Below are 24,873 nucleotides of genomic sequence, written 5' to 3' on the forward strand. Positions count from 1 at the left end.
TTCAAAGCAAAAACATCCCTGAAACAGTTTAAGGAGAAGTTTAGATGAATAGCAAACACACAAGCTCAGTTCTGATGTCTGAGACTTCATATCCAAGTCAGAGAACATCCATCTGACCGGAGCCTCAGAAGCAAAACTAACCTTGTACTTGGTGGTTTCCAGAGAATGACAAAGTTAAATTCAGAACATTCTAGACTAGCATGTCATGAGAAGCTGCTGTCGTCTGTCAAATACTATAACCTGGGAATCATTGCTTGTTAAACTTACGTCTGTAATTTTTTTTTTTTTTTTACTAAAGCAGCTCAAAATATGGATGTTTACTATTCTCCAACTTATTTTGAAAGTTCTTCAAGATGACATATAGCACAATATTGTTGTAACACAAGCTAAAATGTAGAAATCTCTTTTGTAATTTGTGAAGGATACAGTTTCCATTTTGACAAGCCACCATAGCTTACAAAATTTAATTTTTATGTTCAGTGGAAGTGAATTTTCCCTACCAGTTTGCCTAGGGAGTTACAGCTTTGCATTCATTTCTGGTTGAAAAGTGCTTTTGATACAAACACATTCATAAAAAACTTTGTAATTTCTTCACAATCTCCTTAAATGGTCGTAAAAGAGCATATACAGTAAAGTCAAGGAAATAGACTTACTTTACCCTTGGCTTGCAACTGAGACATGTCCAGCAACTCGAATTTCCCCAAAATATTTTATGTGTGAATATAAAATTAGAATGGGGAAAATGGAAAGCCTTGTAACAGTTTTAGTCGTGATTCAAAAGGTGGGCTTTTAATGAGATGTCTTTAATTCAAAAGTGAAGAGGACAATTAAATTGTTGAAGTCTAAGGGTTGTTGTTGTTGTTGTTGTTTAACTCTGTGACTGTAACACTTGTGTGTGTTTTTTCCCTAAATGATTTGACATTAACAATTTTCAGAACCCATAAGTGAGGATGTGGGTCAATAATGCAGAGAGAAATCATAGTGAAATGCTGTTTTCCTGTCAAAATAATCACAAAAATTAAAAATGGTCATACGTAGGCCACTCCTGCTTTATTCATCATGGGTAAGCTGTTATTAATTACTCAGAGATGCCAGGGGCTCATTCTACCTTGTTTCCCACTGCTCTTTTTTTAAATCAATTATATTTATCTGATTAATAGTACAACAGCAAAGTCAAGAAGGTGAGTGTAGACCAATTGCTAATGATGTTAATAACTAACAGCTAAGAGAGATTCAAAGGACCTAACTTGCTCTAAAACTGCCAAGTGTTTGAACAGGTCCTCCATTCTCTCACAAGTCTCTTCTTGTCTTGAGACATTTTATGCTCTCACCTACATATGATTCGTGAGTCAGATATGTAACTAAGACATTTTTATGTACACATAGAGCACCCTTCCTGGGGGAATGCAAGGGGTTGCCTATTATGTAGCTAAAAAGCAATCATTCATTCAAATATGTTAAATTGTATTTGTCTCCCACTGACTTCTTGCACCATAGCAACTTCTTTCTTTTCAGTTTATTTATAACAGAACTATCAAATTAAAATACCAAATAGCTTATAACTTGACAACTGCATCACTTTAAATATCCGCATGAAGGTTCAGCTCACTTATAAACACCTGGGATTTACCTGCTTGCTACTATGAATGTACATGAAAATAGTAGTCAGACGTACCTCTGACACTCTGAAGTGACCAGGTGTGGCTGTAACAGATCCTCGTCAGTTAATCATCAATAGTCATTTGATAAGTGTGCGATCTCTCCTGGGAATTAACAATCCTCGGTCAGTTTCATTCACTACCTTCCCAGGAGACACCAGAATTGGGTTTTTTGTTTTGTTTTGCTTTTTACCGTAAAGCCAAGTCAAAAACTCTAAGTTGTTCAGTGCCTACAAGTTAATGAGACAAAGGTGTGCCAATCAGGCAGCAGGCAGCCCTGAGCACCCCAGTGTTGTGGTGCTGGGACTGCTGGAAGGAACACAGCAGAGCTGGGCAGTGCTTCCTCTAGAGCAGCGGTTCTCAACCTGTGGGTCGCGACCCCTTTGGCGGTCGAACGACCCTTTCACAGGGGTTGCTTAAGACCATCCTGCATATCAGACACTTACATTACGATTCATAACAGTAGCAACATTACAGTTATGAAGTAGCAACGAAAATAATTTTATGGTTGGGTTACAACATGAGGAACTGTATTTTAAAGGGCCAGAAGGTTGAGAACCACTGCTCTAGAGGCTGTATGTTAAAAGATGAACATGCGTGAAAACAAAATGACAAAATTAAGGCAAATTCTCAATGTTTATATTTAATAAATACTGCCTTTAACCAAAACAGTGCTCCTCACAAGAATAATTATAAGATTTATAAAAATATTAATTTGTGCTGTAATTTGTGTAATTGTGTATATGTCTAAGTTTATTTGGAGATAACTTCAAATTTCCAAGCTTGAGACCCTTTTTCTATTTACCTCTTTCTCCTCTACTCTTGAGGACACACACACACACACACACACACACACACACACATACACACAAGATTTTCTGCCCTAGAAGAATCTAAATCTGGTTAGGAAGAAAACACCAGCACAGAAAAACAGAAACACACACAACAAAATAAAACCAAGTGCTGAATTGTAGAGCTGCATTTCCTAAAATACAGAGTGGCTAAATATACAATTAGCCAATAACACATACTAATTATGAAAATCGGGAGGATAAGTCAGAGGAAACAAGAAAAGGGCAGCTGAACAGCACCCTGCAATCACAGTGAAGACATTAAGTCCTACGGTGAGATTTGTCAATGGGGAAAGTGAGTCAACTTTCCATTTGCAAACCATCTTCATCAGCTGGGTCCCTACAGTAGTTCTGGACCCTCCCTTCACTCCAACCCACCAGGACTCTAACAGACTCCTGAACAGTCCTGTCTTGAAACCTAAAGGGAGGGCCCCTTAGCTAGCCCCTGCCCCCCAGTCCATGTAGCCACGTCTCACTGGTGTGCTCAAACCAACGTGCCTGAACTCCACCCGGCTTGGCCTTGTCATTCCTAACCAGTCGAATCAGCAAATCTCTTGGATGGGCCAAGCAGGGCTGAGCAGCTGTGGGGCTTTGTCTCTTCATGAAATACACCCTTAAAGACTAAGACTTAAAGCTGGAAGGCGGGTGGTGACCTCAGGACACGGCTCCTGTGCACCAGTACAAGGCCGGCTCGAGCTGGCCCACGGCGATGGGTGCCAGTTTTACAAAGAAAAGTCAAAATCCTCAAGCTCATGGTGACAATGATGGAAATTCATTCCTGAGACCAGATCTGCCCAGTCAGGATGAATCATCGTCATCTTTTGCTTAACACAGAACTGGACTCAAGTAAAGGCAAGTCAGCTGTGTCTCCACTCTGGTGCTCTGTGCAGGGACAGGGTTCCACTGAGGCCAGGCCCAACGTCCCCAACATGGTCTGCTCTTGCAACTTCAGTTCTCCATCCACTTGCTTTGTGAATATCCACTCTCTGTCACCTGTGTCTCCAGACGTCAAAATACCCAACCAGATGTGAACCGTGCTGCCTTACTCCTTCCGAGGTCAGTCTTTAGGAAGAACCAGCTGCGCCCATCTTCTCCAGAAGCTCTGGCACTGGGCCCTTTAGTGAGGCATGTGTAGGGTCAGGAAGGTCATAGGCTTCACTCACTCTCTTTCCTTCCTTGCGGAACAATCTGGGCTTCCCCCACCCCAAACTGAGTCACCTCCTTGCGATTTCTCACCTGTGGGAGGAGGAAGCAGCAGGGCGCAGGAGGGACAGCTCTCCTGGGCCCTTGGCAAAGCCTGGCTTGACCCCCACTTGCCCGCCCGACTCCCACCCTGGGCATATTGTTGAAAGTGACCAAATGAAATGGAGAAACCAAGGAGGCGGTTGTCAAGCTCATCTGCGAGGTTTTGGGGAGAAAGAAGTGGAGACTTGGCCGGACCTGGCGATGCCACCTCCTCACCCTCTGTCCCCAGATTCCTTAAGAGGGAACCTGCCCCGGGGCAACTCCGCAGGGACCAGCACCCTCTGTGGCCTGAACTTAAACCTTCACATGACTGGTTAGCCCTAGCCGGTTTGGCTCATTGGATAGAGTGTGGGTGTGCAGACCCAAGGGTCCCAGGTTCGGTTCAGTTCGGTTCGGTTCGGTCAAGGACATGTACCTCCGTTGCAGGCTCCTCCCCAGCCAGGGCCCTGGTCAGGGCGCCAGCGGGAGGCAACCAATCAATGTGTTTCTGTCTGTCTTTCCCTCTCTCTTCCACTCTCTAAAATCAATGGAACATATCCTCAGGTGAGGATCAAAAAACTAAATAAATCTTCACATGGTTGGGAATGCCTGTTGCTCCAATAATAATTTTTTTAACTTAAAGCCCAGCTTCAAATATACTCCTGAGAGAGACCCAGTAGAAATAACAACAGCAAGAACTATCCTTTGACCCCACCCCCTAAATGCCGGCAGCCAAACCCCGGAGTTCCGCATCCTCCCTAGGTTCTGACCCCGACTCCAACCGGGGATGGGGCGCGTGGGGGGAGGCCTGGGGAGCTGGGGACACTGGGGTCCTGGGGCCCCAGGGTCCCCGGGGCTTCGGGAGACTAGGGGGCATTCAGGAACCCGAGGGAGCTCTGGAACCCGGAGTCGGGTACGCCCCGCCCGAGCGCTGGGGGGCCGGGCGGCGAGGAGCCGCCCCCTCCGGGACTTTGTCCCGAGTTCGCGAGGAGGCGGGGTGCCCGGCGCGGTTAAAAGGCGCCGCTGGAGCCACAGGTGCGCAGACCCGAGGCGCCCGAGTTCTCCTCCTCGGCTCTCAACCCGGCGGCGGCGCCCTGTGGGCAGCGAGCGAGGAGGCGGCCGGGCCAGGACCCCTCAGGACCCCTCGGGACCACCCAGGCCCCGCCCAGGACCCACGCGAGCGCCCCCGCCGCCACCAGACCCCTCGCGCGCTCCCTCGGCTGCGGGTGAGCCAGACCCGCCAGAGCCCCCGGGTCACCAGTGAGCCCGGCGCCGGGCTCGTGGCGTCTCGCACCGGGAGCTGCGGGACTCGGCGGGGAGGGGACCCGGGGCGGATTGGGGACCTGGGACGCCCGGGGACTGTGGGACCCGGAGAAGGTAGGTCCCCGGGTACGTCGCTCTGGGACCCATCGCGGAGAAGTGACCCGGGACGGCGGGGGCAGCGGGGATCCGGATCGGGTCCCCGGGCGGACTCCGCACGCACTGAGGCCCCCGCATGGTCCTTGTCCCCGGCAGTCCCGACAGCGGATCTGGGCGGCAGGCAGGCGTCCAGAGAGAATTGGTTGAGAGGGAAAGTCTTCCACCGAGTTCCGAAATTGGAGTCGGGCCATGGCGGGGAGGGGACGTGGTGACCCCAGCACGGGACCGATCGTGTGCCAGGGAGGAGGGGGCCCGGGCCGCGTATTCCAAAGCGCTGTTGTTGGTCGTCGTTGGTAAGGTTCCTGGGGAAGTCTAACCTAACGCCATCGGCCATCGGCCATCGGGAGTGTGTCAGTACCGAAGTCTCTGCTTAGAAGGAAGGCTGGCTTCCATTTGTTGAGCGGGAGTGCTCCCTGGAGGAGGTGATCCGTACAAAGCGGGCGCTCCCATCAGTCTGCGGCCAGGAGCCAGGACTCTGGGCCCAGCCCTGTGAGCAGGGCACCGCAGCCTAAACCTGAGACACGGTTTCCTCGTTCCTCTTTGCTGAACAATCGGAGAGCCTTCACTTCCAGGTGGCATTGTCCAGCTGGAAGGTCGCATGGGGCTGAGAAGTGTTCCTTCAGGCAGTGGCACAAACCCGCTGCTCCGGGAGGAGGGACACAAGCCTCATCAACGTCTCCCGCCTCTGACAATTGGACACGTATGACCATTTAGTGGGGACTCCATCTCAGACGAGTGGCAACAGACATTTCCCTGCTTGCTCTTTGAGTCAGTTTCAAAACTCAGGTGCTAAGGCACAATTAGACACCTGTGAGAAAGGCGGGCCACTCTGTGGAGGCAGCTGGTCAGGTCTGTCAGGAAAAAATGAGGGATTGAGAAGAAATTAAGGTAAAGAACTGCATTTACCTTTTCTGAGCATCGTTCCTTCCCTAAAGAACAGAAGCCTCCCCTGCCAGAGTTCCAAGCAATGGCAGGGCGGTGTGGGCCAGGTCAGGAAGGGCAGGACAGCGGCTCCCCAGTGGTTTCATCCTGCATTAGTCCATCTTGACCTGTTACCCATGTCCCACTTGTGGGTTACAATTTTATTTGCTCCTTTTCCTGAAAGGATCTACAAACAGGTAGTTGCAGCTATAACAACAATAAGGACTCACTGTAGTTTTCTCAGCTGATGGTGGTTGGACTGGTTTATAGAAGAATGTGGGGTCTGTGTTTGGTACTTTGGAAGAGGACAAAGGCATAAGCCCCCATGCCCCCCCCCATTTTTAGCCAGATGGACAACTTATTTCTGTAAGTGTCCTGTTTCCACTTAGTGCAGTGAAGAATTGGACTGTCGAATTCCATAGTTTGATTAGACTATGAATTTTGGTTTTGCTGTCAGACAGGACTAAACTGTCCACCCCTAGGAGGACCTCCAGACAGTCTGTATTTAAAGGGTCAGATCTGAACCCCGAGTGAACCACTGTGTGTTTTTTTTTTCCAGTGTTGTTTGTCTTTTTTAAGCTAAGTACAGCTAAATGTTTTTGAAGTGCATTTCAAGGTTTGTGTCCATGATTGGTCTCTACGCCTCACCTGCCTGATCTGACCAAGGTGGCATTGAATGGCTTTGGCCATACCTTGGTGACCCACCTGAGATGAGGCTAAGTGATGAGCCTGCTTAGGAAGTCCATGGGGAGACAGGAACCAACTTGCTCAAAATGAGGAGCGCATTATGCTTTTAAGTAAGAGAAGGGGAGGGTTCACTGCCAGCGTAGAAAGGGTGGACACAGATCGCCCAGCAGGAGTGTGGGGAAGTGGAATCTTGTTAGAAGAGGGGCTGATTGAGACAGATGGGGTGTAACTATGAACAAATGAAGACGGTTCATACTTTGGGATGAAGAGAAGGCCACTGGCTCGTGGCAGATTGACCCACGGGCTTCAAGTGTCTTTTCATTAAGAGGTGCATACCCCACCGAGTTTTCTGAACTTCAGTATTCAGTACAGTAGCGTCGCCCTGTGGGGCATCACTAGGGAATCATTGTCATTTTGTTTCATTTATTGTCATCTTTTTTTCATAATGTGCCTCTCTAGAAACACAGGTAGCTATCAGTTTAGCATGATGGTGAGGCCCACCAGTCCATACTCAAAACATTCACAAACATCTATGCACATAGTGGCTTTTCTCCATGGGCAGAAAGTTTCCAACCTATTCTTTTTCATATAGAAAAAGGAAGTGAGACCCTTAGTGAAATTTTAACATGCGGTACCTCAAATGTCAACTTCACCATTGGTAACAGACATTTCACTGCTACATCCCAAGTCCATGACAATTCATTGAAATAGTTTAAGGAAAATGGCTCTGTAGGGAGACATGGCCTGCTGACCTTTACAGCAAGGTTGGTGGGGCTCAGTCAGCACTAATTATGCCTCTAAGTTAGGAGCACTTTTTTATTATGTGCTAAAGATTGGGTGAGTTACTCAGGTGAATAAGCATAAGCTGCCCTTTATGGAGAATGCATAAACACAAGTTCAAGGTGGTTTGGGAACCATCCTTTTAATCCTATGGCAACTTAAGTTGGTTTGGTTTTCACCTTTTGGGTGAGGTTCGATAAGGGTTGGTGTTTGCTCAGAAAGAGACTTAAGGGTGCTTACTTACCCAGAGAACTCTCCCCGATTCTGTCCTGATGAGTCATTCCTCTATTGTGTTCGTCTTGTCTTTTCCAGAGCAAACTGCCCTCAGAGGATGGATTGGAGCACTTTGCAGACTATTCTGGGGGGTGTCAATAAACACTCCACCAGCATTGGGAAGATCTGGCTCACCGTCCTCTTCATTTTTCGCATCATGATCCTGGTTGTGGCTGCAAAGGAAGTGTGGGGAGATGAGCAGGCGGACTTCATCTGCAACACTCTGCAGCCTGGGTGCAAAAATGTGTGCTACGACCACTACTTCCCCATCTCCCACATCCGTCTCTGGGCCCTGCAGCTCATCTTCGTGTCCACACCAGCTCTCCTGGTGGCCATGCATGTGGCCTACCACAGGCATGAGAAGAAAAGGAAGTTCATTAAGGGAGAGATAAAGAGTGAATATAAAGACATCGAAGAGATCAAAAACCAGAAGGTCCGAATTGAAGGGTCACTGTGGTGGACCTATACCAGCAGCATCTTCTTCCGGGTCATCTTTGAAGCTGTCTTCATGTATGTCTTCTACATCATGTACGACGGGTTCTCCATGCAGCGTCTGGTGAAATGTAATGCCTGGCCTTGTCCCAATACTGTGGACTGCTTTGTTTCCAGGCCCACAGAAAAGACTGTCTTCACAGTGTTCATGATTGCAGTGTCTGGAATTTGCATACTGCTGAATGTCACTGAATTGTGTTATTTGCTAATCAGATATTGTTCTGGAAAGTCAAAAAAACCAGTTTAAAACATAACAACTATTAGATAAAAAATAGACAGCAGGAAAAGAATGAGGCAATCAGTGCTTAGTTGTCAAGGCCGAGTCACCAGCATTTCCCAAGGTCAAGATTTTTATCTTAAATGCATCCGTTTGAAACTTCTGTAGCTCTCACACAAAACTCCAAATGCACTCTTCTCTCCTAAACTTCAAAAACAAAGACTCGATCCTATGCCTGTATTGATTTTTACTCAGATTAGTTCCAATGAAACCCTGTGCGGGTAGGGGTTTTTCGTGCAAGGTGATTTCGTATTATGAAGAAAGAATATTGGCCTTTGTTTCTATTTCTTTGAGGAAAGGAGAGAAACACCAGGTCCTAAAGAGAATGCTGAGAAGAGTGGGTTGCTCCTCTTATGGTTCCTTTTGTGATTTTCCCATTAGTTAAAGGTAAACATAGATAACCTTGGTTCTTTTATTCACTTTGGAAGTTCTAGTCTCTAACGATGGACAAGGTTACCTGATGCTTTAAACTGTCATACTCTTTTTTAAGTGAACACTTGAAAATACGTTCTTTTGATCTATAGGACATTCTGAAAACCATCATATGTTCCTCCTATTTCAAAGGCTCTGATAATGATATGTAAATGGTATGTAATTAGATACTATCATTGCATTTAAAATGTGGCCTCTCAGTTATGAGTAATTTGCAGGGTCACTGTATTAACTGTGGTATGTAATCCACAAAAGCATTACGACCTCTCTCACATGAAATAAACTAGAAGTTCTTAGTGATGGTTTGACAGCCAATGGCCTCATTTTACAACTTTAGGTGTAATTTTGGAGGAGAAATATAGACAATGTATCACCAACTGCCACCAACTACAGGCTGGCTCAAGAGACCCTGTCTATCCTTTCAACATTTGCCTTTTCCATGACTGGTAAAGGGTGGGACACTGATTTAAAACAGTTGCTTGGAACTATTTTGTTGCCACAGTACAAAACAAAATGGGGGGGGGGGTTCTATTTTTAAAGAACAGATGGCAAGACTAGACCAGTGATGGTGAACCTATGACACGCGTGTCAGAGGTGACACGCGAACTCATTTTTTTGGTTGATTTTTCTTTGTTAAATGGCATTTAAATATATATAAAATAAATATCAAAAACATAAGTCTTTGTTTTACTATGGTTGCAAATATCAAAAAATTTCTATATGTGACACGGCACCAGAGTTAAGTTAGGGTTTTTCAAAATGCTGACACGCCGAGCTCAAAAGGTTTGCCATCACTGGACTAGACTCTAAATTCTGGTGATTAAAATATGAGTTCATCTATTTTAAAAGTTTGTTTGCTTTCCTCTTCAGCTTCCAATTTTTTAAAAGTGAAAATAGAATTAATAGACATTTTAAAACATAGACACTATGGTTTAGATATATTTAGCAGTTCTCTAGGACACATTGAACCTTAGTATTATTATCATGATGGTTGACCTGGTTTCCAAAAAATTGTACTCAACATTCTTCAATGAGGGTAAACATTTTTCTTTTGCCAAGAATAGCATTGTAAAAATATTTTTGTAATAAACAATAGCTTTAAGTACATGCTTGTAACTAAATAATTTTATAATGTCTCAAATATTTAAAATCTTAAAATATAAATTCATATAATAGTTATTTAAAATTTATTACAGTTTTTAATATAATAGCACTTTTTAATGTCATCTATAGTCAATTTTGTATAAGGAGTTTCATGTTATAAGCATAATGACACCAAAAAGGTAAGTTTCCAGGTTGTCTGTTCACCATCCTCAGATCTTCTCCCAGTTACAGAAAAGCTCTGTCACTAGAAAGCTTGGAAGGGAGAAGAAGATGATTTGTGCCCAACCGCCTGCTGACCACAACAGGTTTTTTACACACTCACAGTGTGGTGTGCAGATTGGGTTTGTAGCTTGGAGGATGCTGGGCTGGGTTCACAGAACCAATGTGGCTCCTAGAATCCTGGGAACTGACACTTTATGTTTTTTTATTTTTATTTTTTTAAGTTTTATTGCTTAAAGTATTACAAAGGGTATTACATATGTGTCCTTTTTTTTCCCCCGCCCTTGACAATCCCCTGGCCTCCCCTACCCCCCAGTGTCTTATGTCCATTGGTTATGTATATATGCATGCATACAAGTCCTTCGGTTGATCTCTTACCCCACTCCCTCTTGCCCCCCAACCCTTTCCGGCCTTCCCGCTGCAGTTTGACAATCTGTTTGAGGCAGCTCTGCCTCTGTATCTATTATTGTTCATAAGTTTATAATGGTCTTTATTATCCATGAATGAGTGAGGTCATGTGGTATTTTTCCTTCATTGACTGGCTTATTTCACTTAGCATAATGCTCTCTGGAACTGACACTTTAAAACGATATTCATGCTAAAGGTTGGCTGACGCATGAGAAAAATTCTATCAGATGTCTTTTCTGCAAAATTGTCTTTCTGTGTGTTTGTATGTAATCAAAGCTAATCTTAGAAACTCCTTTTTACTCCTTGGTACCCACTTTCATGGGAAATAAAACCAACTGTTCAGCTGTCCCTTTGTGGGTGTCCCTCAGGCACTCTCCCCAAGACAGCAGTGCCAGCCCTGTCCTTAGTCCAAGGCCTTCAAGGCATTCTATACATCAATAATTATGAGTATTTCTATGGAAAACCACACATTTTTAAATTAATTTAAAAGAATCAAAACCAGCCAACTTTCATCCAGGTGATAGAAGAACAGTAAGAAGTAGCCCCTGCCTTCCAAGGCACTCTGCACACAGCCTGTTAAAACACACATGGATTTTAAATAGGTGTGTTCACTCTTACAATCCATGAAAACTATTACTTTCAAGGTCTTAAAGACTGGGCCAGATAATTATAGAGGACTTCTAAACACTTTTGAGGACTTAAAAAGAGATCTGGCCACAGGCCTAAAAATTAGAGCTTGAACTCTGAAAATAGTAATCCTAAATATATATTTCAAATCACTAATTTAAAAAGGAAGAGCTATGTAGTTTGTTTTTTAAGATTCCACCAAAGGACTCTATCAGGTTAGCTGTGTCGAGCCTGGGGCCTCATGCAGGCCAGCCCTCTGGAGGCCTCCAGCACAGCTGAGCATTGTGAGTTTAGGACATGGGTAAGGCCCCACTGCTAATTCTGTCTTGTACAAGGTATATTAATAATGGGAATTGTGATCTCAAACAACTCTTCTGTATATGTGCAACTGTCAAAAGGTGGATCACAATTGTTATGAGTGGATCAGGGACAACTCAGAGGACAAATGTATTCTCCAGGGTGGCCTGCGCCTGAGTTGCCAATCATTGCTATCACTGACCTAATGGTCAACTGCAGACTAGCAGGTACTGCGCGTGAGGGTCTACCATGGATAGAGCAACTCCCTCATTTCTCCAGCCTTTAGTTTCCTAAGGTTAATGGCAATCAGGTAAGAATTTGTGCAGAATCCCTCTACATAGAAAATTGTTGAGTAAAAAATTGCCATCTATTCATTAGATCTCAAGTTGGAAAGATGTTGGATGGCATTTCAGATAGAAATGACTCAAGCAAAGCTTGATACACTGGGAACTTGAAAAAAATGCACACTTACATCAAGCCTGAAATACAGGCGAGAAGACACTAGCCACATAGATGGGAGAGGAATAATTGAGTGCCCATGTAACAGCGAAAAAGCTCAGGTGGTGACAGCTATAACACTCTGAAATTACAGAAATATCAATAGGCTACTACAGAAAGCTTTGGTTCACCTAGTTAGGTACCTTCCATACACAGTACCAAAAACTTTTTCTCTCAACCCTCCAGATAGGACTACTCCTATGGAATGGACCAGAGAGATAAGCTCAGGCAGAGACCATCATGCTGAAAGGTCAATCACAGATGTTGCTATCACACGAAGGGTGTCAACTGGACTTCTAGAATTTCCGTAGTGCATTTCTCGTTCCTGCAGCTTGTAACTGGCATCATAGGGACTCCCCGTCTTCCCTGTGCTGATGGGGTTAAGGAAGTCTTCCCTAACTGTGAGATGCCTGCCCCTCCATTCCTACACAGCTCTAATTACTCATTTGCTCAACCAATATCTATTGAGTACAACTGAATGCCAGCAAATAGTAGGCACCAGAACTGTAACAAAGCAAAACGTTGGTCTTCATGTTGAAGGAGGTAGACTATACAGGCACACCCTTAGGTTATATATGCTGCAGACGTGCAATGGAGAAAAACAAACCAGCAGAAGGGAACTAGGATTTTCCAGGGGTGATGGCAATTGCTATTTACTATTGGGTGCTTAGGAAGGGCCGCTCTGCCAAAAGCCCTGACGGAAACGAGGAAGCAGAACAAATGGTGTCTTAGGAAAAGTTGTACAGTGAGAGAGAAAGGCCAGACACCACAGTCAAGGGGACAGCAAGAGGAATGGGGCTAAAGAGGGACCGGCAGTGCAGATGGACTCATGAGAGCTGTGTTGAAATGTCCAGCACCTATTCTGCTTTCTGCTGGACCCAAGTACGTTTCTTTTAAATAGCTGGGAAAAGATCAAGCTCTGACACAGCATTAATACTAAGCTGAGCTTAGTTAGCTTTCTAACAGCCTCATCACCTTTCCTCATTTTCAATTAAAAGGCCACCAGTGTGATTATGTAATGATAGAACTGATATATAAACATTTTTGCGCTAAAAAGTAAATACAAAAGCATATAAAGGCAAAACTGGAAGTCCCATTTCTTGCCCCTATTCTAAAGCATCAGCATGAACACCCCAGTGTCTATCCTTCCAGTCTTTTCTATGCCATCACAGGTACTTACATGCACTCATACAGAACCGCTTTGGTTTGCATTCTTACATAATTCTTTTCTGTGGTAGCTTCTCATTTAATAATATACCTTTGAGATATTTCCTGGTCGATATGTATACCTCTAACTTGCTCTTTTTAGAAAATGTATAGTATTCCATAGAATGACTGAGCCATAAGCTATGTAACCATCCCCTTGTTAGTGAACAGTTACATTGTCTCCAATTTTCAGAGTTCTCTCCTCCGCTTCTCTTCCTATAAAATCACATTTTCCCTTTGTCCTGCATGTTGCATGACATTTTCCAGTCTATTAAGGGCTTTATATTTCCTGTTGAATTTCATTGCTGATTTGGGCTCATCTGTTTGGCCCACTCAGATCTTTCTGTGCCCCATATTCAGTCCATTAGCAATTCCTTCCAACTTTATGTCATCAGTCAGTTGAAATAGCCTTTCTCTACAATCACTGAAGCCAATAAAAATGTTGACAACAGAATGCCACCAAGGATTGCCTTTGAGCTTAACATCTATGCATTTACCATCATGATGTGAGTTGAAATGCTGAAGATAAATGCACTTCTACACTTCGCTGCTTCTGGTTCACAAGTTTTCAATACAGACTACAAGCCCATACTGGAATGCTCTGTGATGGGGAGCTGCTTGCTGCTGCCACCTGCTGTCAGCAAGGGTCACTGCAGGACGCTGCCTCCTTCCAGGTCCCGCCAGCACCAGCCTCCTTAGGGCCCTCCTGCGCCTGCACTGGCACACCCTCCCCTCCACAAAGCCTCCCGCTCCATTGCTCTGGAGTTTGTGTTTCCAAATGTAGCTATCTGGCTATTGCTGCTTTGTTAGGGTAACCATGAAAATGAAAAATAAAAACACATAAACATACACTATTTCCTCTCATAAGTTAATGAGCAATATTAGCAAACTGTAATCTCATGGTTACAGTGAGAGCCTTGTCACCAGGTTCCAAGGTAGGTTTTTTCTCGGGTTTCTATAAGCACTCTGTCACCTGGATTTTGGAATCTCACTATCTAGGCCTGTAAATGCCACAGTTCGATGATTTCTTGGTCATCACTCATCTGTGTCGGGGGAGATGACTTTGTTTTTTTAATTAAATCTTTATTGTTCAGATTATTACAGTTGTTCCTCTTTTTTTCTCCCCATAGCTCTCCTCCACCCAGTTCCCACCCCACCCTCTGCCCTTACCCCTCCCACTGTCCTCATCCATAGGTGTACTATTTTTGACCAGTCTGCACACCCACACCCCTTTCCCCCCAAGAATTGTCAGTCCACTCCCTTTCCATGCCCCTGGTTCTATTATATTCACCAGTTTACTCTGTTCATCAGATTTTTTATTCACTTGATTTTTAGATTCACTTGTTGATAGATGTGTATTTGTTGTTCATAATTTTTATCTTTACCTTTTTCTTCTTCCTCTTCTTAAAGAATACCTTTCAGCGTTTCATATAATGCTGGTTTGGTGGTGATGAACTCCTTTAGCTTTTTCTTATCTGTGAAGCTCTTTATCTGACCTTCAATTCTGAATGATAGCTTTGCTGGGTAAAGTAATCTTGGTTGTAGGTTCTTGGCATTCATCACTTTGAATATTTCTTGCCACTCCCTTCTGGCCTGCAAAGTTTCTGTTGAGAAATCAGCTGACAGTCATATGGGTATTCCCTTGTAGGTAACTGATTGTTTTTCTCTTGCTGCTTTTAAGATTCTCTCTTTGTCTTTTGCTCTTGGCATTTTAATTATGATGTGTCTTGGTGTGGTCCTCTTTGGATTCCTTTTGTTTGGGGTTCTCTGTGCTTCCAGGACTTGTAAGTCTATTTCTTTCACCAGGTAGGGCAAGTTTTCTGTCATTATTTCTTGCATCAGGCCTCTAGTATTGACCATAAACATTAAACTAATCAGGCAAGTCTGAGCACACAGATGTCTTTCCCTGCCCCGTGAAAAAGAGTCATGTTCAAGTCTGGTCAAGTCATTGAAGGAAGAAGTAGCAGAAAGTCACTGCCTCAATCTGGTGGCACATTTGAAGTGAACTTTCCTAATTTCAAAAATATTTAGAGTGCTCTCTGTATCCCATATCAAGTAGGAAAAAGAGAAAAAGGACACACACTTCTCTGTGTAGCCCCAAACCATTATATTCCCTGTACAATACCCTACATCCACCTAGTGCAACCTCGGATTACCCAGGTGACAGCCCCAACAGTGGACAGGGACTCTGGGGCCAGGATGAAGGCCAGGTCTTCCTGGAACACAAGACCCATTTGAAGACAGGAAATGGTGGCAGCTGGCAGTCGGCATGTATATGAAGCACTTTCCAGCTGAGTGAGGCCCAAGGGTCAGGAGGAGGCTGGTTCTTTGTTCTAGTAGCCAAGACCGGGAGGAAGTTTCCTATAGGACCCACTCTCCCCGGGATTCCCTCTCTGGAGTGCTGTGGCTCCCTTCTTCCCTGCTGGTCCCTCTCCCTCCCCTCCTCCCTCAAGTCCTCTTCCTCAGCTGGATAGGATACCTCTCCTGCTGCCAGCTCTCAGGTTTGCTGAGAAAATTCATAATTTCCTGAGCTGACTTCATGTGGCACAAACTACACCCTGAGGAATGAATAGTCCAGTCTAATTCATGAGCATTAGGACTCTTAAGATAAGAGATCCCAAAGCATGTTTTGTCTTAAAAAACAAAAGCAAAAACCATGAAAAACAATTCAGACCTATTTTCACAGGAGAGCTCCACCTTCAGAATGTGGGATGATAACCCCAGGGGCCCAGGACAGCATTGGTTCTGACTCTGAGCCCTTTTAAAATTGATAGTGCGATCTAAGCAGAGGGTGTATTTAAAGTCTGGGTTGGATAAAAGGATACTTAGATCTTCTGTCATTAACTATGTCATTAAGGATGCCACCGCCCAGACTGGTATAATCCCTTAGGAAGACTGTGGAGGTTATTCTCAAGCAGCAATTTTAAAATATATTATCAACATCAATACTAATCTACTCTTTGTAAGCTTCTTTATCACTTCTGCCCAGCACCTTTACCTCTGAGAATTCAGGTAAGTCTTACCCAACCCTTTGAGTCTGCTGGAATTATTTCAGGTTCACAGATAAAGAAATTAAGTTCCGAGCAATTAAGAGACTTCCCCCACAGTTATACACTTTATAAGAAAAACCAACATTGCATAACTTTGTAAGTATTCAAACTGATTTAAAAAGATATTGGTATGAGACAGCACTTGGCAGAGTAGCTGGCACAGAGGTGACCTCCGTAGATTCATTATCCCTTCTCCAGCACATCCTGTCATCTTTATGTGATCACCCTGGCTAGTGTTGCTCAATGGTTAGAGTGTTGGCTCATGGACCAAAGGGTCATAGGTTCTATTCCAGATCAAAGGCACAGTACCTCATCGTTGCAGCCTTGATCCCCACCCCATCCCTACCCCTGACCCCGGGGCATGTGTGGGAGGCAACCAATTGATGAGTCTCTCTTATATTGAACCTCCTGGTGAGGATTAAAAACCAAAAAACAAAGTAGGAGTGATCTTCCCCAACATCACAGATGAGCAAACTAGGCTTCAAAGACCCAGAGGGCTTGTCCAAAGTAACACAACTAACAAGTGGCCAAATCAGGGTTCAAAAGACCTGGACCTTATTGTGACCTTGAAATGATAATTCGGTTTGACTATATGCCCAAGAAAGCTTTCATGTAACTGGTCAATTATCTTAAACTTCCCTAGCATTTCAACAACTGACTCACAATGTAAGTACATTCTCTGTTTTTGGAAACACTGTAGGACCAGTGACTTTAACTAGAGCTCGTTTGAGAGGGAAGTATTTTCCAAAAAGCTCCCCGCTGCAGGGTCAAAACTACATGTGTTTGAATATAAAATACTTATGCCAACACAAATAGAAGGAAGATGACCTACCATGGCACAGGCGCTCACCTCCTGCTGTCTGGAGGAGGCAGCCACGGGGACAGAGCAAGACAGGGATGGGTCCTGTGTTCTGAGCTCTACAAAGAGGGGACTGAGCTGTGCTCCTTAAATCCCCCTGGCGCCTGGGGTGTGCCCTAATTTTTGATCTCAGGCTGGTGATTCACCTCGTGGACTGGAGGCCTTAATTAATGGAGATCTGGGGTGTTGTAGGAAGTGGTGGTGACTCAGCAAGCATTTTTCCTTCACCTGAGTCAGTCCAAATCACAGCCAATGCGGGGTAGGACAGGCTTATAAAAGGGCGTGGGGCCTCATCCTCAACCACCAGTGAAGAAGCAGACGAGTCCTCAGTGAAGAAGAAATGACATGTTGGTGCCTTGAACTCAGCGTAGGAGTGATTGGGGAAGCTAAGATGACGGTGCCGGGCCCTGAGCAGATGGCAGGCATAAGACGCTCCGGTCCCTGCTGACGTAGACCAGCCACTAGGCCCTGACCTGCAGGCTGGACAAGACAACCAGGGTCCAGGCCATGTGGAGCTCAGTCAGAAATAGGCCTGGCCAGAGGCCATGAGACTCCCTGGGAAACCGGAACCTCTTGTCAACCACGTTTTGGCTGTGGCCTCAGGAGGCAGCAGAGCATCCCTGGGACCACGGCCAAGCAGTCAGAGAATGTGAGATGCAGGCGTCTCCAACCCTAAGTTCTGGAAAGAGGTTTCCCTTTTCTGTTCTGCTGCTCAAACCTCTACTGAGCATTACCAGGTGCCAATTCTCCATGAAATGCCCGAGACCAAGGTGAGGAAGACAACGGTGCTGCTGGGAAAAGCTTACATTCAGATAAAAAGTGAGACAGCAACTATAATGCAGCGGAAGACACTCCACCTGGGCCTCAGCCCTGCACTCATATTCCCACAAGAGTGCTCCTGGCTAAGTGGGATTTCAAAGTGCTCCTCCTCCTTCCTTCCCTCCCTCCCTGTTGCTCCTCTCCTCTCCTCTCCTTCATTCACCCCTTTCCATGAGAGGACAGACCTCACTCATCCATGAGTTTGGGAGATGGATTTGGCCCCTGAGTCTCAGCGCCCTCTGGTCCCTCCCATGTGGTTCTGGCCTGCTCTGGGCTGTGGGGTCTGCTGGCTGGGCAGGCTGTGCCCCTGCAGAAGAGGCCAGCAGCCAAGGAGCAGACAGCTCATCCATCAATTTTGGAAAGAGGTATCAAAAGCCACTTTAGCTTTGGCCAGTTTGGCTGTGTGGATAGAGCATCGGCCCTTGGACTCTAGGGTCCCAGGTTCAATACCGGTCAAGGGCACATACCTCATCTGCAGGCTTGATCCCTGGCCCTATTCAGGGCCCATATGGGAGGCAACCAATCGATGTGTTTCTCTCACATTGATGTTTCTCTCTGTGTCTCTCCCTCTCCTTTTCACTCTCTCTTTAAAAACAAAATCAATGGAAAAATATCCTCAGGTGGTGACAGAGAGAGAGAAAGAGAGAGAGAGAGAAGAGAGAGAGAGAGAGAGAGAGAGAGAGAGAGAGAGAGGCTACTTTATCCTGCCTCTATAAAGCTGACATTTCATTCCCGTCTGTCCTGTGTCTTATTTCTCATTTTGTTCTGAACGTGGGAGGGAGCTCAGGGGTGCCCCACGGAGCCCTACCAGAGGCCTGTGGCTGGCCTCCCTTCCACTCCGCGCCGAGTGTCTGAGGGCCTGTACCCACAGAACAAAGGAAGGAGCGGTGCTCTCGGCCTCGGGCGGCTGGGGCGAAGACACTCCACCGAGGCCTGGAGCGGCAGGAAGAATAGACCCTCACCAGGCAGAGGAGGGGCAGTGAGGCGTGCTGGGCAGGTTGACAGCCTAAGCCGAGAGTGGCCCTCCCTGGGTGCCATGTGAGGACCTCCTGGAACTCGGTGCCAGCCAGGCCTCCTCCTGGTTCCTCCCTTCATGGGACCAGACCCCCAAGTCTCCCTCAAAGACCCTCTTACTTCCCACACCCTTGCCCAGAACCGTGCTCTCTAGCTGAAGTCTACAGCCACCCTCTTCTGTCACCCACTATGGCCATGAAGGACGCTCTTGGTTTTCCTCGTTTCCTCACCCACCTCCTGTCCCATCATTTCTGGAAGACTCTGATTCTTCCTGTCCATCCGATGTGGTTGGATGCTCTCCCCGTCGTCACAGAGAGTAAGTGTCTTATGACCTCTGCCTGCCCTCATGGGTCACGGACACACAGCGACCGGCACAGCACTGCTCGCTCCCTCCGATGCAGCCCAGAGGCTCCTCTCTGCTCAGAACTTGCCCTGCTCAGGGACTTCCTGACCAGAGAGACTTGGAGACACCTCATGGCCGCACCTGAACCCCTGGCCTCACTGGCCTTCGGACAGACCTCACATGCAACCCTGGTGCTGGTTAATTCTCCTCACCTGGTCCTGCCAGGGAAAAGCGCCTAACTGTGCCTGTCACCTACAGTCCAACCTGGAACTGACAGTCTGTTCTGTCATCTAAGGCCTTGGACATCTGGTCCCAGTCCACACTGCCAAACTTGCCTTTTATTGCTTCCCTAGTGAAGTCCTTCACACAGGCCAAATGGTCTCTTCCTGGACCCAAGCACATGTCCCATTATCTTTTTTAAAATTGTGATAAAATACACATGACGTAAAATTTACCATTTTTAAGTGCGTGGTTCAGAGGTATCATGTACATTCATATTGTTGTGCTACCAATCACCTCCATCCATCTTTTCATCTTGCAAAACTGAAACCGTCCCCATTAAACATTGACTCCCTGTCCACCCTCCCCCAGCCCCTGGTAACCACCATTATACATTAAAAGAAATGTCTCTAGTCAGGCCAGTGTTGCTCAGTGGTTGAGCCTTGATCTATGAAAGAAGAGGTCATGGTTCCATTCCCAGTCAGGGCACATGTCCGGGTTGTGGGCTCAGTCGCCAGTAAGGGGTGTGCAGGAGGCAGCCGATCAATGATTCTCTCTCACCATTTATGTTTCTACCTCTCTCTCCCTCTCCCTTCTTCTCTAAAAGCAATAAAATATATTTTTTTTAAAAATATGAGAGTTTATTCAAGACATTCATCCAGGTATGGTTGATTGCCAAGATGTTGGCTCTCTCCTAAGAAAACCTGAAGAAATATTAAAATACTAGCAATAATGCTATGTAGTAAATACAAACATTGTTACTTTCAGTGGGGCAGGCTCTCGGGTGATGTGAAGGCAAGGTTCATCAATGCCCTGGGAAAACACTGGTCTGGTGTAGATTTTAAATATGTGACACTAGCTGTAAACTTGTGACTTAACAGAGGCAGGACAGTTTTGTAAGGCAAAAGTGCCCTAAAATCAAGACACTGAACTGTGTTGTTATGAAATTCAGCAGAAGATCACAGAGTTGGAGGCTTTTACAACAAAAGGGAGTCTGGCTCCTAATATCTCAAGTGCCATGTAACTTGCCTTAAGAAATGTGCCTTAAGAAATGTGTACAGAACATTTACAATCATGTCAGAAGCTATTTGAGTTACTATGACTTTTATTTACTACCATTGTCTTCTTATGAGGTAGACTGTGTTTCCAGTGTGTATCTGTGAATTAATGCTTTATAATTCAGAACAAACAGATTGCAAATTCTTCCAGTGGACAGTGATTGGCACAGACTTCAGCACAATGATTTCTTTGAGGTGAGGTGAGACTTTCTCCTCTGCACCCATACCTAGTGCGTGGCCTTGTCTGAGCAGATGTTCTGTTATGCCAGATGTCAAGATCCCCCAAAGGACATCACCAGGGAGCGCCGAGTCTGATGCAAAAGCATAGAGTCTTTATTCAAGCTGGAGGCTTGGTCCCTCTGCCCCCCCCCCACCCCCACACACCCCCACACACACCAACGCAGCGATAGGGTGTGAGAGAGCCCGGAGTTCCAAGAGAACAAAGAATTTATAGGGCTTGGGGTCTGGGGATGGGGGCACACTCTGACCACTGATTTGGCCGATTCCGGTTGGTTGAGTGAGGGCGGGGGGCTAGTGATGCAAGGGCAGGGTGCAGCTAGGGTCTGGTTACACAAAGACAGGGGGGTGGCTAGCATACTCTTGGCCTTGGGCTAGTTTCCCCCGCTTTCCCATTGGCTGAGATAAGGGCAGGCTGAGTAACTGATACATTCTGCGGCTTTTTCTTGGAAGAGGGGTTAGGGACACAGCTATCAGTCCTGTTCTGTCCTTTCAGTTCAATAACCAGTAGTTGAATTAATTTACAAAAGTACTGGTAAAAGATACGTACAACTCAGAGTAACTGAACACTGCACTGCCGGTTAGTATAGCAAGTACGTAATGGACAGTACTAGTAAACAGGCCTAGACTAGTAATTTTAAACTAAAAGGGAAAAAAATCAAGCTGGTTGTTATGCACCTTAAACTCGGGTGCTTGAAGAAAAGCACCATTGAAGATCGCGTGTCCGGGACGCCGGGGCCACTCCAGATCCAGTGCTGGAGGCCAACCCGGTGGCCCATGGGCCACTGCCGGTGCCCCTGGTGCTGGACAACGGGTCGTTTCAGGTCTACCGGGCTGGGCTTGCCCTGGGGTGGATGCAGGCCCGGAGCCGCGCCTCCAGTTCCGCGCCGCGTCCCGTAGGCAGAGCGGGGAGCGGAGGGGGAGGGGGGGGGCGGGGCTGGGGGGTGGTAAGGGCAGGGCGGGGCGGGGCCGGGATGGTCCTGTCGGCAACGCACTGGGCAGCCTTGAGCCCCTGCGTTGGATGCTGCGCTGGCCCTTCGACCGCAACGTGCCGTCAACCTGGAGCTGCAGGAGCTGCTGTTTGACTAGTGCTTCCAGCACCTGGGTGCCTCCTCACGGGGCTGTATTGATCATCCCATAGTTTAGACAGAAGCTGTGTGCAACCCACGTATTCACGACAAATGATGTCTGAGCTCCTTTTTGGGTGCTACGGGATTCCCAAGGCTGCCCATGGAATAGACAGCCTGTTCAGCTTTACCACAATAAGCCAAAGACCTTGATTTCCAGTGGGCTCATCATTTCAGCTGGATACCAGTGTACACATATCTTACCCATCTTAGAAGGGAGGTTAGATGCCAAAATTTGCAAACGCATCAATCTGGGATGAAGCCAAGCAGCTGGCTACCTCCAGCGTCTCCTGCAGCGGAAGTATCCTGGGCACCTGGCAGCTATCACACTCAGCCGCATGGGGGAGATCCTGCATGAGCACAGCTGCATCGCTGGGGATTATGTGGAAAGATTGCAGAAATGGCGGTGCCCTGACTATTACGAAAACAATGTGCACAAGATGCAGGACCGGTTTTTCACCAAACTCCTGGCAGCACTCTGACCAATGAAGGGAAGCAGGAAAGGCGGCGGCGGCAGCAGCTGCAGCGGCTTCAGCGCCCGGCAGCAGGAGGGGAAGCTGCAGCTTGATCATGAGCGGCTGGACAGACTGCAGTGCGTGCAGGAACTTCTGGAGGATGGCCAAGTGGATCCATCTCACAAAGCTCTCATGGAGCGAAACACGGACTCCCCAGAAGAGCCGCAGTCCTACATACACAAGCTCAGTTCGGTGATGGAGCAAGCTAAGCAGACAATCCTCCAATCCGAAGTCACCCTCAAGGTGGCTGTGGTGGACAGCAAGCCTGAGACCCCTGACCTAGAGCCGCTGGATCTGTCCCTGGAAGACGTGGAAAACATCGGTGATTGTGAACCCTTGTTTTCAGAGGAAACGCCAGAAGTGGAGAAGCGGGTCGGTGATAACTTGGCCGCATATCACCAGCTGTTTGTTGGGACAGAAAGAATTTGGGCTCCAGAAATTACCTCAGGAGAAATCCATCTTGCAGCCCTATGTTCCCAATAGACTTGGACCAGACACCTCTAGCACAATCACTGTCCTGTCACACTAGCCGACATGGCCCAAGATCCGAGAGGTGCCCCTCTGTTACATTCTGGACAGGTACCCAAAGGACGTTCAGGAGGTGCTGGTTAAGAACGTTTTCCTCACCAGCGGGAACTTGATGTATCCTGGGCTGAGAGTTAGAATGGAGAAGGAACTGTTGGCGATGAGCCCCTTTCAGTCATCTTTTCAGGTTCAGCTTGCCTCTAACCCCATGCTGGACGCCTGGTATGGTCCTCGTGACTGGGCCTTGGACCACCTGGGTGACGATACCATCTGGATCACCAGGAAAGAATATGAAGAGAAGGGAGGCGAGTACTTCAAGGAGCCTTCCGTTTCCAACATCGACGTCCCCGTCCACCTGCCAAAGCAGGCTTCACGCTCCTCAGAGGCCCAGGCGTCAGGCGAAGGCTCCGGGGCCAGGGGAGGCAGTGCTGGTGAGCAGGCATAACAGAGGCCTCTCTTGGATCTTGGGCCATGTCGGCTAGTGTGACAGGACAGTGACTGTGCTAGATGTGTCTGGTCCAAGTCTACTGGGAACAGTGGGCTGCAAGATGGATTTCTCCTGGGGAGAACATGAAGGGACATTGGGAGTTACCCTCTAAAACTTACTCTTCCTCTGGGGGCTTCTGTAGTGAAAAAAATTCCAGTAACCTGGTGTCTTTGTTGAACCAAGATGAGCTGTAGCACCTGCTGCCTAGAGCAGTAAATGAAGACAGTGGAGGACAGAAATGCCCTTATTTCTTACTGCATTTTAAAGCCATTTTGTTTTTTAAATGTTTAAAGTTTATATTGTCAGTGTAGATATTTTTCTACATTTATTCAGAAATTGTGTGAATGCCCAGCAGTTGGAGATCTTACACATACATGTAAAAAGATAATATTTATGTAATAAGAAGAGTTCTCCACAAAAACTTCAGGAGCTGTGAATATTTCCCTTTTCCTATTACTTCCTCTTACAAATGAGAGAAAAGGGTCCAAAGAGGGTAATCAAGTTGTATAGTGTAAGTCTATTAGGGGTCTGCTTGGTGCCCACTTCTGAATGGGCAGAAACGGGGTCTTGGTCCAGCTTTTGTTCAAAGTCTTTTTTGCTGGAAACTTTCCACCACCTGAGACCTTCCTACAAATTTTTTAAATTTTTGTCCCTGTGTGTTTTGGCTGCTTAACATTTTCTGGCCTTTCTAAAGAAAGAAGTGGAATGGAGAAGGTTACTCCTATAGCCTTTTCCGTGTTGCCAGACCTCATTCCCTGCACCTTCGCAGCTTCATTTTAGGTGGACAAATGACCCCTCTCTTTTACAGAGATTGCTTGGTGAGAGTTTTAATTCTCAAACACCCAGTAAATGAGCCCAGAAGGCCCCTGAGATGCTAGTGTCCTGTTTCAGGGTCTGTACGTTTCAGTCCCGTGGAGCCTCTAACTCTGATGCCTCTGATGAGGCCACCTCAGCACCTGTTTTGCCCAGACAATTTACCAAGGGCAAGCAGCTGGATCTCCACTCTCAGGGGCCTAGAAACTGAAGACCAGGATGGGGCAGTGGTGATTGTGGAGAAGGAAGAAAACTTGGGCCGACTCAAGATCTCCCACATGTTGCCAGTAAGCCTCTGGCCGTCCATGCTTTGGCCCACGGACCGATGAGCTGGTGATAACCATGAGCAGCTAAGAAAGGAGAGATGTGAAGAAGGCAAATGCAGCCTCCATGTGAGAGATATTTTCCTATCACATTTCCAGGACTCGAACCCC

The 24,873-nt window shown here is 46.5% G+C and overlaps 1 protein-coding gene and 1 pseudogene across 3 annotated transcripts in view; both read left to right on the forward strand.

Annotated features, from left to right (window-relative positions):
* Positions 1-10,111, forward strand: part of GJB2 (gap junction protein beta 2) — a 44,204-nt gene extending 34,093 nt beyond the window's left edge. Inside the window, exons 1-2 of one of the 2 annotated variants that reach the window (XM_081114544.1) lie at positions 4,781-4,959; positions 7,853-10,111. In XM_081114544.1, coding sequence (XP_080970670.1) covers positions 7,872-8,552 — 681 coding nt within the window. In that variant the 5' untranslated portion in view covers positions 4,781-4,959; positions 7,853-7,871 and the 3' untranslated portion in view covers positions 8,553-10,111. Of the gene's footprint in view, positions 1-4,780; positions 4,960-7,852 lie in introns of those variants that run through there. The other variant, XM_081114543.1, reaches the window with a different exon arrangement.
* A 172-nt stretch (positions 10,112-10,283) lies between these two features.
* Positions 10,284-23,584, forward strand: LOC308513812 (actin-related protein 5-like; annotated as a pseudogene). Its single transcript has 3 exons — positions 10,284-10,297; positions 21,688-23,086; positions 23,166-23,584. The product of its transcript is annotated as an actin-related protein 5-like (transcript).
* The last annotated feature ends 1,289 nt before the right edge of the window (positions 23,585-24,873 follow it).

The sequence above is a fragment of the Myotis nattereri genome (genome assembly GCF_964212035.1).
Source record: "Myotis nattereri genome assembly, chromosome: 2".
NCBI lineage: Eukaryota > Metazoa > Chordata > Mammalia > Chiroptera > Vespertilionidae > Myotis > Myotis nattereri.